The sequence below is a fragment of the Dendrobates tinctorius genome, unplaced genomic scaffold, assembly GCF_039654945.1.
Source record: "Dendrobates tinctorius isolate UK_male_01 unplaced genomic scaffold, ASM3965494v1 ptg000483l, whole genome shotgun sequence".
NCBI lineage: Eukaryota > Metazoa > Chordata > Amphibia > Anura > Dendrobatidae > Dendrobates > Dendrobates tinctorius.
In genome coordinates, this window is record NW_027362144.1 from 548,774 (window position 1) to 564,524 (window position 15,751).

The window sequence follows — 15,751 nt, forward strand, 5'->3', positions numbered from 1 at the left end:
ATGTTTCTATATCTTCTTCATCCTCATCACTCTCACATCTCATGTTTCTATATCTTCTTCATCCTCATCACTTTCACCATCTCATGTTTCTATATCTTCTTCATCCTCATCACTCTCACCATCATCATGTTTCTACATCTTCTTCATCCTCATCACTCTCACCATCATCATGTTTCTATATCTTCTTCATCCTCATCACTCTCACATCTCATGTTTCTATATCTTCTTCATCCTCATCACTTTCACCATCTCATGTTTCTATATCTTCTTCATCCTCATCACTCCCACCATCTCATGTTTCTATATCTTCTTCATCCTCATCACTCTCACATCTCATGTTTCTATATCTTCTTCATCCTCATCACTCTCACATCTCATGTTTCTCTATCTTCTTCATCTTCATCACTCTCACATCTCATGTTTCTATATCTTCTTCATCCTCATCACTCTCACCATCATCATGTTTCTATATCTTCTTCATCCTCATCACTCTCACATCTCATGTTTCTATATCTTCTTCATCCTCATCACTCTCACATCTCATGTTTCTATATCTTCTTCATCCTCATCATTCTCACATCTCATGTTTCTCTATCTTCTTCATCTTCATCACTCTCACATCTCATGTTTCTATATCTTCTTCATCCTCATCACTTTCACCATCTCATGTTTCTATATCTTCTTTATCCTCATCACTCTCACCATCATCATGTTTCTATATCTTCTTCATCCTCATCACTCTCACATCTCATGTTTCTATATCTTCTTCATCCTCATCATTCTCACATCTCATGTTTCTCTATCTTCTTCATCTTCATCACTCTCACATCTCATGTTTCTATATCTTCTTCATCCTCATCACTTTCACCATCTCATGTTTCTATATCTTCTTCATCCTCATCATCACTCTCACATCTCATGTTTCTATATCTTCTTCATCCTCATCATTCTCACATCTCATGTTTCTATATCTTCTCCATCCTCATCACTCTCACATCTCATGTTTCTATATCTTCTTCATCCTCATCACTCTCACATCTCATGTTTCTCTATCTTCTTCATCCTCATCACTCTCACATCTCATGTTTCTATATCTTCTTCATCCTCATCACTCTCACATCTCATGTTTCTATATCTTCTTCATCCTCATCACTCTCACATCTCATGTTTCTATATCTTCTTCATCCTCATCACTTTCACCATCTCATGTTTCTCTATCTTCTTCATCCTCATCACTCTCACATCTCATGTTTCTCTATCTTCTTCATCCTCATCACTCTCACATCTCATGTTTCTATATCTTCATCATCCTCATCATTCTCACATCTCATGTTTCTATATCTTCTTCATCCTCATCACTCTCACCATCTCATGTTTCTATATCTTCTTCATCCTCATCATTCTCACATCTCATGTTTCTCTATCTTCTTCATCCTCATCACTCTCACATCTCATGTTTCTATATCTTCTTCATCCTCATCATTCTCACATCTCATGTTTCTATATCTTCTTCATCCTCATCACTCTCACATCTCATGCTTCTCTATCTTCTTCATCCTCATCACTCTCACATCTCATGTTTCTATATCTTCTTCATCCTCATCATTCTCACATCTCATGTTTCTATATCTTCTTCATCCTCATCACTCTCACCATCTCATGTTTCTATATCTTCTTCATCCTCATCACTCTCACATCTCATGTTTCTATATCTTCTTCATCCTCATCACTCTCACATCTCATGTTTCTCTATCTTCTTCATCCTCATCACTCTCACATCTCATGTTTCTATATCTTCTTCATCCTCATCACTCTCACATCTCATGTTTCTATATCTTCTTCATCCTCATCACTCTCACATCTCATGTTTCTATATCTTCTTCATCCTCATCACTTTCACCATCTCATGTTTCTCTATCTTCTTCATCCTCATCACTCTCACATCTCATGTTTCTCTATCTTCTTCATCCTCATCACTCTCACATCTCATGTTTCTATATCTTCTTCATCCTCATCATTCTCACATCTCATGTTTCTATATCTTCTTCATCCTCATCACTCTCACATCTCATGTTTCTATATCTTCTTCATCCTCATCATTCTCACATCTCATGTTTCTATATCTTCTTCATCCTCATCACTCTCACATCTCATGTTTCTATATCTTCTTCATCCTCATCACTTTCACCATCTCATGTTTCTATATCTTCTTCATCCTCATCACTCTCACATCTCATGTTTCTATATCTTCTTCATCCTCATCACTTTCACCATCTCATGTTTCTCTATCTTCTTCATCCTCATCACTCTCACATCTCATGTTTCTCTATCTTCTTCATCTTCATCACTCTCACATCTCATGTTTCTATATCTTCTTCATCCTCATCACTTTCACCATCTCATGTTTCTATATCTTCTTCATCCTCATCACTCTCACATCTCATGTTTCTATATCTTCTTCATCCTCATCACTTTCACCATCTCATGTTTCTATATCTTCTTCATCCTCATCATTCTCACATCTCATGTTTCTATATCTTCTTCATCCTCATCACTCTCACATCTCATGTTTCTATATCTTCTTCATCCTCATCATTCTCACATCTCATGTTTCTATATCTTCTTCATCCTCATCACTCTCACATCTCATGTTTCTATATCTTCTTCATCCTCATCACTCTCACCATCTCATGTTTCTATATCTTCTTCATCCTCATCACTTTCACCATCTCATGTTTCTATATCTTCTTCATCCTCATCACTCTCACCATCCTGCTCTGTTTCACATACTTCCACCTCCTCATGAGAATCAGTCTCATGTTTTTCTCCTAAATCCTCATGCATTGTGGGGTTTGCAACATCATCATTATCTAACAGCATCTTCACTTCATCAACATGAAGGGGTTTTGACAAATCAGACATTTTCCTCTCCATTTCAGTAGATAATGTGAGGCAAGAGAGCGAATATGTGTTAGGGGACAATACTGTATGTGCCTGAGAAGCACGCTTTCATTTGTAAGAAAACCTTACTTATTTCTATGAAATATCCACAAATGTTGTATTCTTAAAACAAGCTAAAATAACAATTGTGATGACTAAAAACATAAAATACAACCTCATATAGTGTGACGTGGTGGCGAGCAATGTGCCTGAGAAGCCAGCACAGGTCTATCTGCTCTCCTGAGCCTCCAGTAGAACTGTTATACAAGGTCTCACAAAGCATCAAGAGTCAGGAAGGTATTGGGGGGTGAGGAGGGAAAATGACACTAAGGCTATGTGCCCACGTAGCGTTTTTCAAGCGATTTTTTCCTGAGCAGAAACGCATGCCCTTGCCAGGGAAAACATGCGGTTTTTGACACGATTGTCAAGCGTTTTCACATGCGTTTTCCCATGCGTTTTCGCCCATATAATTGATGATATGCAGAATCGCGGGCGATTCCACAAAATTAATGAACATGCTGCATTTTTTACCGCTAAGCGATTCCGCAGTGGTAAAACACGCACCATTGGCACAACATGTGCATTTTCTATTATAAATGCATGGAATGCTTTTTTTAAGCGTTTCCGCAGCACAATCGCGCGTTTAAAAATGCCGCGGAAACGCTTAAAAAACGCTATGTGGGCTCACAGCCTGAAAGAGCTGCACCTGTCAGATCACTTGTCCCTGACGGACAGAGGGTTGTGAACTACTAGGACAATCCCTTCTTGTTCTTGATCTAAATGTTTGGTCCTGATAAAATAAAACAACTTACACTCCTCTTCTGTGCCGGCGCTGTTCCAGTGGTGTCGGCATTCGCGGTCTTTAGAATCCTAGAATGGTAGAGTTGGAAGGGACCTCCTGGGTCATCTGGTCCAACCTCCTGCTCAAAGCAGGATTCGCTAAATCATCCCAGTCAGATGTCTGTCCAGCCTCTGTTTGAAGACTTCCATTGAAGGAGAACTCACCACTTCTCGTGGCCGCCTGTTCCACTCATTGATCATCATCACTGTCAAAAAGTTTTTTCTAATATCTAATCTGTGTCTCCTCCCATTCAGTTTCATCCCATTGCTTCTAGTCTTTCCTTGTGCAAATGAGAATAAAGTTGATCCTTCTACAATGTGACAGCCCTTTAGATATTTGTAGACAGCTATTAAGTCTCCTCTCAGTCTTCTCTTTTGCAAACTAAACATTCCCAAATCCTGCAACCTTTCCTCATAAGACAGGGTTTGCAGACCGGTCACCATTCTGGTCGCTCTTTTCTGAACTTGCTCCAGTTTGCTGATGTCTTTTTTAAAATGTGGTGCCCAAAACTGGACACAATATTCCAGATGAGGTCTGACCAAAGAGTAGTAGAGGGAAATAATGACTTCACGTGACCCAGACTGTATGCTTCTGTTAATACATCCTAGAATTGCATTTGCCTTTTTTGCTGCTGCACCACACTGTTCACTCATATTCAGTCTGTGATCTATTAGTATACCCAAGTCTTTTTCACATGTGCTGTTGCTTAGGCCTATTCCTCCCATTCTGTATATGCTTTTTTCATTTTTATTGCCAAGATGTAGTACTTTGCATTTTTCCCTGTTAAAAACCATTCTGTTAGTTGCTGCCCACTGCTCCAATTTATTTATATCTTTTTGAATCCTCTCTCTCTCTTCTCTAGTATTAGCTATCCCTCCTAGCTTTGTGTCATCAGCAAATTTAATCAGTTTACCCTCAATTCCTTCATCTAAATCGTTGATAAAGATGTTGAACAATACAGGGCCCAGGACAGAGCCCTGTGGTACCCCACTTGAGACATTCTTCCAACTGGATGTGCAGCCATTTACGACCACTCTTTGGTGGTCCTGGGACTCTCGGGCAGTTGTTATGACATATGATGCCCGCCGCCCAATCAGCGCTGGCCTCACTGTCCCCGCCATCAAATGAATTGACCAGGAAGAGGAAGTGAGAGATCAGATGCAGCTCGGACTTTATCTTCATGTTCAATTAGTATAAAGGCGGGGAAAATGACACCAGCACTGATTAGACGCCGGACATCATGTGTCATAATAACAGCACTAAAGCCCCGGGACCCCGAGTACTGACAACTTTGGAACGGTGTAACATCGGCGGCCGTGCCCGCCCTGGCGTCTTCTGCGGCGGAAACTGCTGCTGCCCCTTCTTACCGGCATTCCCTCTGCAGTGCGCACTCTCACTCAGCGTCCAGCTCTGCGGCGTCCCGGCGCTTCTCCCTTAGGCTGCGGGCGCGAGCCAGCGCTCCATCTTCTGCCGGCGGTGGGCATCGCTGAGGGCGGTGCTCGCTTACCCACTTCCTGATCCTAAAGTATTTCAGGCGTCCGCTCTGTAGAGAGGACGCCAGATGATTGTGTGCTAATCCACGTGTTGTTCTGGCCGCTATAGTGTTACTATAGTTCTCTGGTTATATTCCTCTCGCCTTCTCCCTGTCAGCCTCTCTCTTGTCCTGCTTCCTCCCTCGCTCTCCTGGTTCCCTGGTGCTCTCCCCTCCTGCCTATCCATCTCTATATCTCCTCCTGGGCTCTCCAAGTCTGCATTCCCCCTGCTTCTGTGGCTACTCCTGCTGGCCCTTCTAGTAGCTGCCGCAAGGTTTCCTGCTCTCCCTATAACCCTGTTCAGGTACGCTTATCTCTGCCCAGTGTTCCTGGCCCTCCTCTGGTCCTCCTTGTCCCTGAGCCGTCCCTCTTGGTACCGGCTGTCGCGGTTCTATCCTCTGCGGTTTTGCCCCTAACGATCCCTGTATAGGGGTCGGTCATCACCTGGCGCGCTCGACCCAGGGGCTCCAGATCCGTGACCCAGAGGGTCCACTCTCGGGCATTGTCCATTCCCTGAACATCACACTATCATCAGGCCATGGACCCCGCCGGTGCCGCGGCCGCCACGCAGAAGGAACTGCTTTTCTTGCGTGAAAATCAGACCCGGATAATGTCCTTCATGAAGTCCATGGACACCCGGTTATCCGCTCTGCAGACCTCTTATCCAGGGCATGCTCCCCTCCTAGTCTGTCTTCAGCAGGAGCTCGCGCAGCAGCACGACGCCCAGTCTCACATCTTGGGTTATATGGCGTCCGTTGACGATCGACTGCTTGCCTTGCAGTCCGATGCAGCCGCCTCTACCCCACCCAGGGACGCAGTTTCGTCTCCGCCACCTCATCTGGGAAAGCCTCCCCGGTATGGCGGAGATCCTAAGCTATGTCTGGGTTTCTTAAATCAGTGCAGACTGCACTTTGAGCTTTTGCCCCAACAATACCCCACTGATCGTGCCAAGGTGGCGTTCAATGTGTCCCATCTTGAGGGAGAAGCTCTGGCCTGGGTTAGTCCTTTATGGGAGAGGGATGATCCCGTCGTGTCTAGTATCCAGAACTTTCTGGAGACGTTCCGCAAAGTGTTCGACGAACCCGGATGCTTAGCGTCTACCACAGAGGCCCTCTTTAACCTTCGCCAGGGGTCTCTTACTGTGGGACAGTACGCCATCCGCTTTTGGACATTGTCGTCAGAACTCGGATGGAATAATGAGGCACTTGTAGGTGCCTTCTGGAGGGGCCTCTCAGGTAAAATCAAGGACGAGCTTGCTGGATGAGATACCCCAACCACTCTGGAGGATCTCATTTCCCTGGCTACTCGTATAGACCTGTGGTTCTTGGAGCGCGCTCGAGAGTCAGTTAGGGAGCGCAGGCCCTTTAGGCTGTATCAAGCGCCCATCCCGCGCTCATCTACTCCCTCTACTAGCGTCGCTCCCGAACCCATGCAGGTAGATCGGATCCGGCTGTCCGAGCAGCGACGCAGGGAGAGGGTGACGAACGGGCTCTGCCTGTACTGCGTGGAGCCAATCACTTTGTGCGCACCTGTCCTGAGAGACCGGGAAACGCCTCCACCTAGGCCAGGTAAGAGAGGTCTCCCTAGGTGATCATAATTCATCCTCCTAGTGGTGACTGACCCTCACAGTGATGACTGACCCTCCCAGTGGTGACTGACCCTCATAGTGATGACTGACCCTCACAGTGGTGACTCACCCTAATAGTGATGACTGTTATGAATGAGTCACCGGAGGAGGAAAAAACAAAAATACAAGCTAAGTCCAGAAAACCAGAGAGGTTGGTAACTAGCGGATTGCAGACCCCTGATCCTATTCACAACAACTAACAGTAGCCGTGGAGCGTGCCTACGGTGGTCCTAGACACCTCGTCACAGCCGGAGAACTAAACAAACATAAAGAAAGAAAGGGAAAATCTAAACTGCCCCAGAGCAGACCCCAAAGCAATAGACAGCCCCCAACATGTATTGTCGGTGAAAACAGATGAAAACACAAACACAGACAGAAAGACAGGCTGAGCAAACGATGGGGCCCAACTAACTAGATAGGACAGGAAAGAAAAGCTGCTGTCTGCAATCACGGAAAAACCCTGCCAAAAATAATGTCCAACACATCTGATAGAAAAGGCCCTGAAGTCACTAGACTTCAAAATCACTATATCAGCACTCAGGTATATTCCGAAAACAGAGCAAAGAGATCAACTGATCAGAGACAAAAATGGAGTTCAGCCCGTCCCAACCAGGGCTGGCTGAACACAAACACTAAGTAAACCAGACAAAATCTCATGGAAAAATAGCAGAGCAAAAACTTAGCTTTAGTAGACAGGACTAAACTGGAGGCCAGAGCTCAGAGCAGAGAGGATCACCAGCAACCCAGCAGGGCGTCGGCGGCCTTATATCCACTCAGAGATTCCGGATGTCCAATCACACTCCACCTGTTCAGATGACAGGTTTTTCCCATCCAAATCAATTTCACTACCTCCTTTCACCAGCAGAGGGAGTTCATCGGACATCAAAGGTGAAGGAGAAAATGAGCTCATAACAGATGACTGATCTTCATAGTGGTGACTGACCCTCATAGTGATGACTGAACCTCACAGTGGTGACTGACCCTCACAGTGATGACTGACCCTTATAGTGGTGACTGACCCTCATAGTGATGACTGAGCCTCACAGTGATGACTGACCCTCACAGTGGTGACTGACCCTCATAGTGATGACTGACCCTCACAGTGGTGACTGACCCTCATAGTGATGACTGACCCTCACAGTGGTGTCTGACCCTCATAGTGATGACTGACCCTCACAGTGGTGACTGACCCTTATAGTGGTGACTGACCCTCACAGTGATGACTGACCCTCACAGTGGTGACTGACCCTCACAGTGATGACTGACCCTCACAGTGGTGACTGATCCTCATAGTGATGACTGACCCTCACAGTGGTGACTGACCCTCACAGTGATGACTGACCCTCACAGTGGTGACTGACCCTCATAGTGGTGACTGACCCTCACAGTGATGACTGACCCTCACAGTGGTGACTGACCCTCATAGTGGTGACTGACCCTTACAGTGATGACTGACCCTCACAGTGGTGACTGACCCTCATAGTGATGACTGACCCTCACAGTGGTGTCTGACCCTCATAGTGATGACTGACCCTCACAGTGGTGACTGACCCTCATAGTGGTGACTGACCCTCACAGTGATGACTGACCCTCACAGTGGTGACTGACCCTCACAGTGATGACTGACCCTCACAGTGGTGACTGATCCTCATAGTGATGACTGACCCTCACAGTGGTGACTGACCCTCACAGTGATGACTGACCCTCAGAGTGGTGACTGACCCTCACAGTGATGACTGACCCTCACAGTGGTGACTGATCCTCACAGTGGTGACTGACCCTCACAGTGATGACTGACCCTCACAGTGGTGACTGACCCTCACAGTGGTGAGGTGACTGACCCTCATAGTGGTGACTGACCCTCACAGTGATGACTGATCCTCATAGTGGTGACTGACCCTCACAGTGGTGACTGATCCTCACAGTGGTGACTGACCCTCACAGTGATGACTGATCCTCATAGTGGTGACTGACCCTCACAGTGATGACTGACCCTCACAGTGGTGACTGACCCTCACAGTGGTGACTGACCCTCACAGTGGTGAGGTGACTGACCCTCATAGTGGTGACTGACCCTCATGGTGATGACTGACCCTCACAGTGATGACCCTCATAGTAGTGAATGACCCTCATAGTGATGACTGACCCTCACAGTGATGACCCTCATAGTGGTGACTGACCCTCAAAATGGTGAATGATCCTCATAGTGTGTTGACTGATCCTCATTGTGGTGACTGATCCTCCACATACTGTAGATTCCCATTAATTGCTTCCCATGTAGTAAATCAGGTAGTTTTTGTGTTTTTTTTGCACGATTGATTGATTGTATTTATGTCCTCAGGCGTCAAACAGCTGAAGAAAGGGAATCTGAGCGTCAGCAGACTAATCGTATGATGATGCAGCTTCAGCAAGAAGCTTTCCAAAAAAGTCTACAGCAGTCTCTTCCACGGGACCCTCTATGTACTCATAACTCCTCGCTCTGTGCTTTGCAGAACCTGCAACCATGGGCAGACGAGACGGCCATCTTGTGACTTACTGTTGGGGCATCAAGGACATATGAGATACAAGAGATGATGTTTTGATGTTCTCGACGAGGCCGGGATTACCTATGGACATCTCAGACTCTGCTTAGTGCAACTTCTGATTTTCATGGAAATTCAATTCTGAATCTAGAAGATAATGATGGTAAATGCTCACAAGCAGAGCATGGATGTGGAGCGCATGGCTGAGATTTATGCTGAAAAACCTTCTGTTTTGTACACCAGATCTTCACATTCTCAAACTCATTTAGACTAATGGGATCTCCAATACTTTCTCTTTGAGTATGGGCAGGATGAGGTGGTCATCTGTGTCTTTTTCCTTTCATCCATTTATTCCATGTACTATATGTCAACCATCTACTTCATCTCCTTCTTCTCCACCGTTGCTGCCATTTATTCCTTTCCGTTTGCCTTTTTAATCACCATGTCCTTTATCCTCCATTCCTCACTCCTCCCTTTCTTACATTTCTCTCTATACCATGTAATCCACATTCCTGTTCTTCACCATCACCTTTATTTTGTCCATGTTCTCCATTACTTTCTATTTTCTTTATTAAGCCTATTCTCATCCACGTCCATATTCTACCTGCTCCACTACGCTTGCCAAGTCCTCTCTTTCCTCCATTGGCTAACTCTCTGCCTTCCCTTCCACCATCTTAATCTCCTCCATCCTCTCCACATTCCTAATATATCCCATCTGTCTCCATCTGTTTATAGACATGATTTTCCCTGTGATCGGTGACGTGTGAGGAGCTTGTCTCCTCCATCTGGAACCTCACCAGGCTGTCTGGCATTAGACGTTTGGTTACCTAGAACTTCCACCTTCATTGATCATATCTCACCTCTTTTGTGAACTTGGATTCCTGCCTTATATGTATGGTATAAGAAGGGTTTATGACTAGCCAAGTGGTTTGGTTGCTCCCAGTTTTTGGCTCATTACTATGTTATGACTCTGTTCTCTTTTTTCTGCAGTTTTACATTTTATGAATCCAATAAACCAGTATTTTTATTTCTTCAAAATTGCTCTTGTTCTAGCCCTAGCGTCAGCCACCACCCAACATATATGTTCCCTCTTAGCCCTTCAGGATGAGTGGGGAAGTAATGGACCTGTACAATGCTCCATATGCAGGAAGCCATCCTTAAAGAATGTCATACATTCTGTCATATGCCCTCCCGAGTAATCATTCATACGTCAGCCATTACTGAGCAGAGTTCTACTGTTAAGAATGTTACCACAACTAGATAAGGATTGTACAGATCCTCACTAGAGAATAACATATTTATCAAGTACACTTTATTTACCCTTTAGAGTGCCAGGAGGTAGACCATAGCCCCATCACCCTTACAAAGCCAGGGAGACAACCTGGAGTCTCCACAGTTCAGCTGAGGAATTAGAGATTGCAGGCGAAGTGCCCACAGGACTGCTGGTTGTAACAGAGAATCCAGTTCTTGTTTATGTGGCCGAATGTGCTGAATTGCTATTGTATGTATGAGAACTGGAGCCAAAGAATACCTGGGTCTGAGCGAAATAGTAGGAGGACCAGTTGAAGAAAATGTGAAATGGAGTCAGAAGCTGGAAGTTACTAACATTGTGCTCTGACCTTCCGGGACAGCGAGACATAGCTCTGACCTCCCGGGACAGCGGGATATAGCTCTGACGTCCCGGGTCAGCACAACATAGCCCTGACCTCCCAAGACAGCGTGACATAGCCCTGATGTCTTGATCCATTTTTGGATCTGTGGCAGATTGGATTCTCACATATAAACTTTTTCCTTTCTGGCCATCGGGGGTTAATGTCAGTTTTTTCCCTCGGTGGCCACTGGTGTAATTACATTGCTCCTGAATTTGCTGATCCAGGTGGTGACCACTCCCACTATCCTTTAAAAGGTCACCTGATGCATCAGCTAACCGTCGGTGTTAGAGATCATGCTACAGCGACCGAACTGGATGAAGGAGCTTGCTGAGAGCGGTGGTGCCTCAGCTGTTTATGGTGTATCTGGTGTCGTGACCCTGCTGTGCGGTGTTTTACAGCAGAAAGGTAAGTGTTGTATTTTTGTTACCCTGTTCCTTTTACTGTTTGTCTATCCTTACCTTGTGTTGTATTAGTGCAGTGGTGGGACCAGTGTCCTCAATTGCCAATTCCCTAGTTAGAGATAGGTGCAGGGCAAGCGAGGGCTAAGGTATCCTGCTCGGCGACAGATTGAAAGAACCTGTATAGGGATGCTAGTAAGAGCAGGGCACAACCTCAGGAGAGTGCAGGAGGTGTCCATTTCCCTGTTCCCTATCGCAGGGACCACCGTTGTAATTGTGTCCCTGGTGTGCCCTTGTTCGTTTGCTGTTTGGTGGCCAACCAATCGTTGGGTCAAGTCACACTGGTCAGTCACTCCGTGACATTAACACCGACCTTACCATTTTTTCTGGTGAGCCATGGCTCAAATGCAGGCCTTTGCCCAACTGCTTCAGACCCTCACCGATGAACTTAGAGTACTGCGTGGTGAGGTGGTGCAGCAATTACAGCAGTTGGTGGGGTTCGGGGCCTCAGCTCAGGTGCAGGCTCAACCAGAACCCAAGATATCTCTCCCAGACAGGTTTTCTGGAGGGAGAGATACATTTTTCTTTTTTCAGGAGGCCTGCAAGTTGTACTTTGGGCTCCGCCCTTGTTCATCAGGGAGTGAGGAACAACAGGTGGGAATCATCATATCCCTTCTTAAGGGTGATCCCCAATCCTGGGCCATCTCCCTACCAATCGGTTCTCCATCTTTACGGTCGGTAGATGAGTTTTTTGCGGCATTGGCGCTGGTGTATGGGGATTCACATGGCGTCGCTCTGACGGAATCCTGGCTCCGTAAAATCAAGCAAGGGGGCCGGCCAGGTGAAGAGTACTGCTCAGAGTTCGGGAGGTGGGCCACTGACATGCAGTGGAATGACCCTGCCCTTAGGAGTCACTTTAATCAGGGTCTGTCTCCAAGGTTGCAGGATACTCTGGTGCAGTAATGCCGCCCCCAGGTCGTTGGAGGCCACCATGTCCCTTGCCATCCGGGTTGATAGACACCTTGGGAGAGGCATACACCAAATGTGATCCGGTGGTCCTTGTTAGGGACGAGGACACACCGTTGCAGATGGATGAACCAATGCAGGTGGGAGGAGTTGGTTCCCAAACGGTGTTGCCTGTAGTTCGTCGTGGTGTGGGGGCATGTTTTTACTGTGGGCAGACTGGTCATTTCATCGGTGTCTGCCCAGCTCACGCCAAAGTATCTGTACCATCTAAGAAGCTACGTTCCCTTGGTCGTGTGGAGGGAGGCGACCAGGGAGTGTATATTTCCTCCATTTTTCTCCTCAGTGTACCTTATCTGCTGAAGTGGTGGTTGGCGGGGTAACTAGGAGTATACCGGTGCTTATAGACAGTGGCACAGGTGTCAATCTGGTGGATGCTCACTTTATCCAGACCCATGACCTGAGGTGTAGGACGTTAGCAAAACCCCTAAGCGTCCAGGCCATTGACTCTGTCTCACTTAACCAGGGGAGGGTGACCCAAGCCGTAGATAAGATACATCTGCGTATAGGGACTCTTCATGAGGAGTCCCTGTCATGCTACGTCTTGGGGGGATTGCTATCACCTATCGTTTTAGGCCTCCCTTGGTTGAAAAGACACAACCCAGTCATAGATTGGCGGTGTAGGGAAGTAGTCAGCTGGGATCAGTTGTGTGAGGGCTGTTGCCCGAGAGCTACTGTCTCTGCCATCATTCTACAACCATCCCCTTCTTCTCCAGTAGGGGCAGCAGAGGTGCTGCCAGGAAGTCGGAGCAAGTCTCAACCCTCACCACAAGCTAACCCTGAGTGTCGGAGTCCTCTTCGGAGGAGGAGTCAGAGGAGGGTGGTGACTCCTGAGCATTGTGGGAGTGTGAGTGTGACGACACAGTTGGACACCTCTGTTGTCGGTTCTGTGAAGAGTTCACCATCTTGGGGCAAACGTGTGTGGCAATAAACATTCAGGTCCGGACCTGTGTGTGAATGAGTACGTATAGGTGTCCACCAAAAACATCCAGTGGAAGTGTGCTGCTGGGGTCTGGAGTTCTAGGGTAATCGGGCCATATTGGTTGTCGGCCATTCTCAGCCCGGGGACTTACCAGCTGGAGTTACCCCCAGTAATGCCCGTGCACAACTGTTTCCCCAGGTCGGCTCTCTGGAGATTTGTGTCGCCTCTGGAGCATACGTTATTGTCACTTCCATCAGTCCGTGTTTGCCATAAACCTGAGGGTCAGGTGATTGTCGAGATGAACTCTGGTGGATCGAGGCATCCTCACTGTAGGTTGCATTCAGGTGAGGTCTGGTGTTGAGGGTCCAGAGGCCCCTCATTGAGGGAGGGGTACTGTCACAATCCATTTTTGGATCTGTATTCAATGGGAATTTTGCAGTTAAAACTCCGCGCTGCTGTAAGGATAAATTCCAGGAGTGAGATGTCTTGGATTCACAGTGGCTTTATTCAACGCATTTCAGGGGTCTCAAGCCCCCTTCATCAGGAAAATACCACACAGATGTACAGGTATCACAGGTATAAATAGTTCTGAGAGGACACTGAGTTTCAAAAAAATGAGCGCCAAGAGATCAGATGACACAATGTCAAAGTTCAGACATCACAGGGTTAACTCCTCCAATAGGTCACATTACAGAGATGTGCAAAATGAAAAAAAACAATTATTAATATCACTAATAATATCTCCAATTCCAGGTATTAAATCGAGAATACTAATTTAACCCGATCTCCACTCGAACGGACACGAACTAATAGTAAAAGGATCATGCGAGGTCCGGAGCAGACGCCTTACAGCTGGACCGTCACGCAGAACATGCAGCGCGCCTAAACCAAGCCAATAGAATCTTTATTTTAAATATATAATAAAATCATAGTTTTTATTATTAAAAATCATATATATAACAAAGTGATTTGTGGTCGGTGTGATAATATAAAGAGATTCATATTTCGATAGATATATGTGAATTAAAATGATATCTGATAAAAATGTGCATAATAAGAATAGAAAAATAGCAATTAGCAGCAGACTAGCGCTCCAGAAGAGAGAACATATGACAGAGAGAAAACCACGATCTCAGAGCAGCGAGTCACTCTGTGTCCCAGAGAGGGGAGCAGGACGATAAAACCCCTTCACCCGGAGAGAGAAGCCGGCAGGATGGAAGTAACAAGAAGGAACTGATCGGTCATCAGAAGAATCATTAGTCTCTCTATTCTAATGTGACAGGAGCCGGCCTATCAGTAGCACTAAGGCATAATGACCTGGAGTGGCCCTGATGAGACGTGCCGCCAGGACGTTCTCCCCCCAGGGGAACTCCACCATTAGGTGCAGGGGCCAATGCAGAAATGATAAGACCCCTAAATAGCAAATAATCTGTGTGACATTAGAGGACGCGGAGGGCTGTGCCACAGAGAGGACCGGCACCCTGCCAGCGCCCACCACAAAAAAACAAGACCAAGGAAAACCTTTTTGTACATGAAAAGAAAAAATATATAAACAGGACAGTATAAAAATACAGCAAAAACAACAAGTCGGCACATTATCCCACGGTGAACTAAGAAGATATAAATTAGTCATAATAAATATATACTACAGGAATGAATATAAACAGCTGCACAGGGTCTCACACTATAAATATAGAACACTCCTTTGGTCCTGTTTTTTTCTGGTGGGCGCTGGCAGGGTGCCGGTCCTCTCTCTGGCCCAAATGGCCCATCCCACGCACTAAAGCCCAGGTCATGGCTTTCTGCAGTACTTATAAAACGCGTAACCGATACCCACGCTGAATGGGCCTGTAAATTACGGCGCTCACTGCTACAGTGGGTACAAGGGAGCCAAGCAAACACTAAGGAGGACGTCCTCCAGCTCTTCCTGTTAGGCTAGTTTCATACTAGCACTTTTGAGCGCAGCGACGGCCTGCGCACAGCCGCCACTAAGCCCCGCTCCTGCCACGCCTCCACCGGTAGCTCCGCCTACCAGCGCATGACGCTGCATGCGTCCTGCGTCCCCTATCTTTATCACTGGGGGCGCAGGCCGTGCGCAGTATGCGTTTGGCGGCACATGCGCCTTTTTGACGGTGCGCCGGCGCAACCAAACTGCAGCAGGTTGCGTTTGGCGCAGGTCGGCGCACCGTCAAAAGGACGCATGCGCTGCCAAATGCATACTGCGCACGGCCTGCGCCCCAGTGATAAAGATAGGGGACGCAGGACGCATGCAGCGTCTTGCGCCGCTAGGCGGA

At 46.6% G+C, this 15,751-nt stretch overlaps 1 protein-coding gene across 1 annotated transcript in view; it reads left to right on the top strand.

Moving 5' to 3' along the window:
* Window positions 1–10,494, top strand: part of LOC141077948 (T-cell leukemia homeobox protein 3-like) — a 128,042-nt gene extending 117,548 nt beyond the window's left edge. The window contains exon 3 of the mRNA XM_073564731.1: window positions 9,282–10,494. Within this exon, the coding sequence (XP_073420832.1) occupies window positions 9,282–9,471 (190 nt within the window). The 3' untranslated portion in view covers window positions 9,472–10,494. The remainder of the gene's footprint in view (window positions 1–9,281) is intronic.
* Window positions 10,495–15,751: the final 5,257 nt, after the last annotated feature.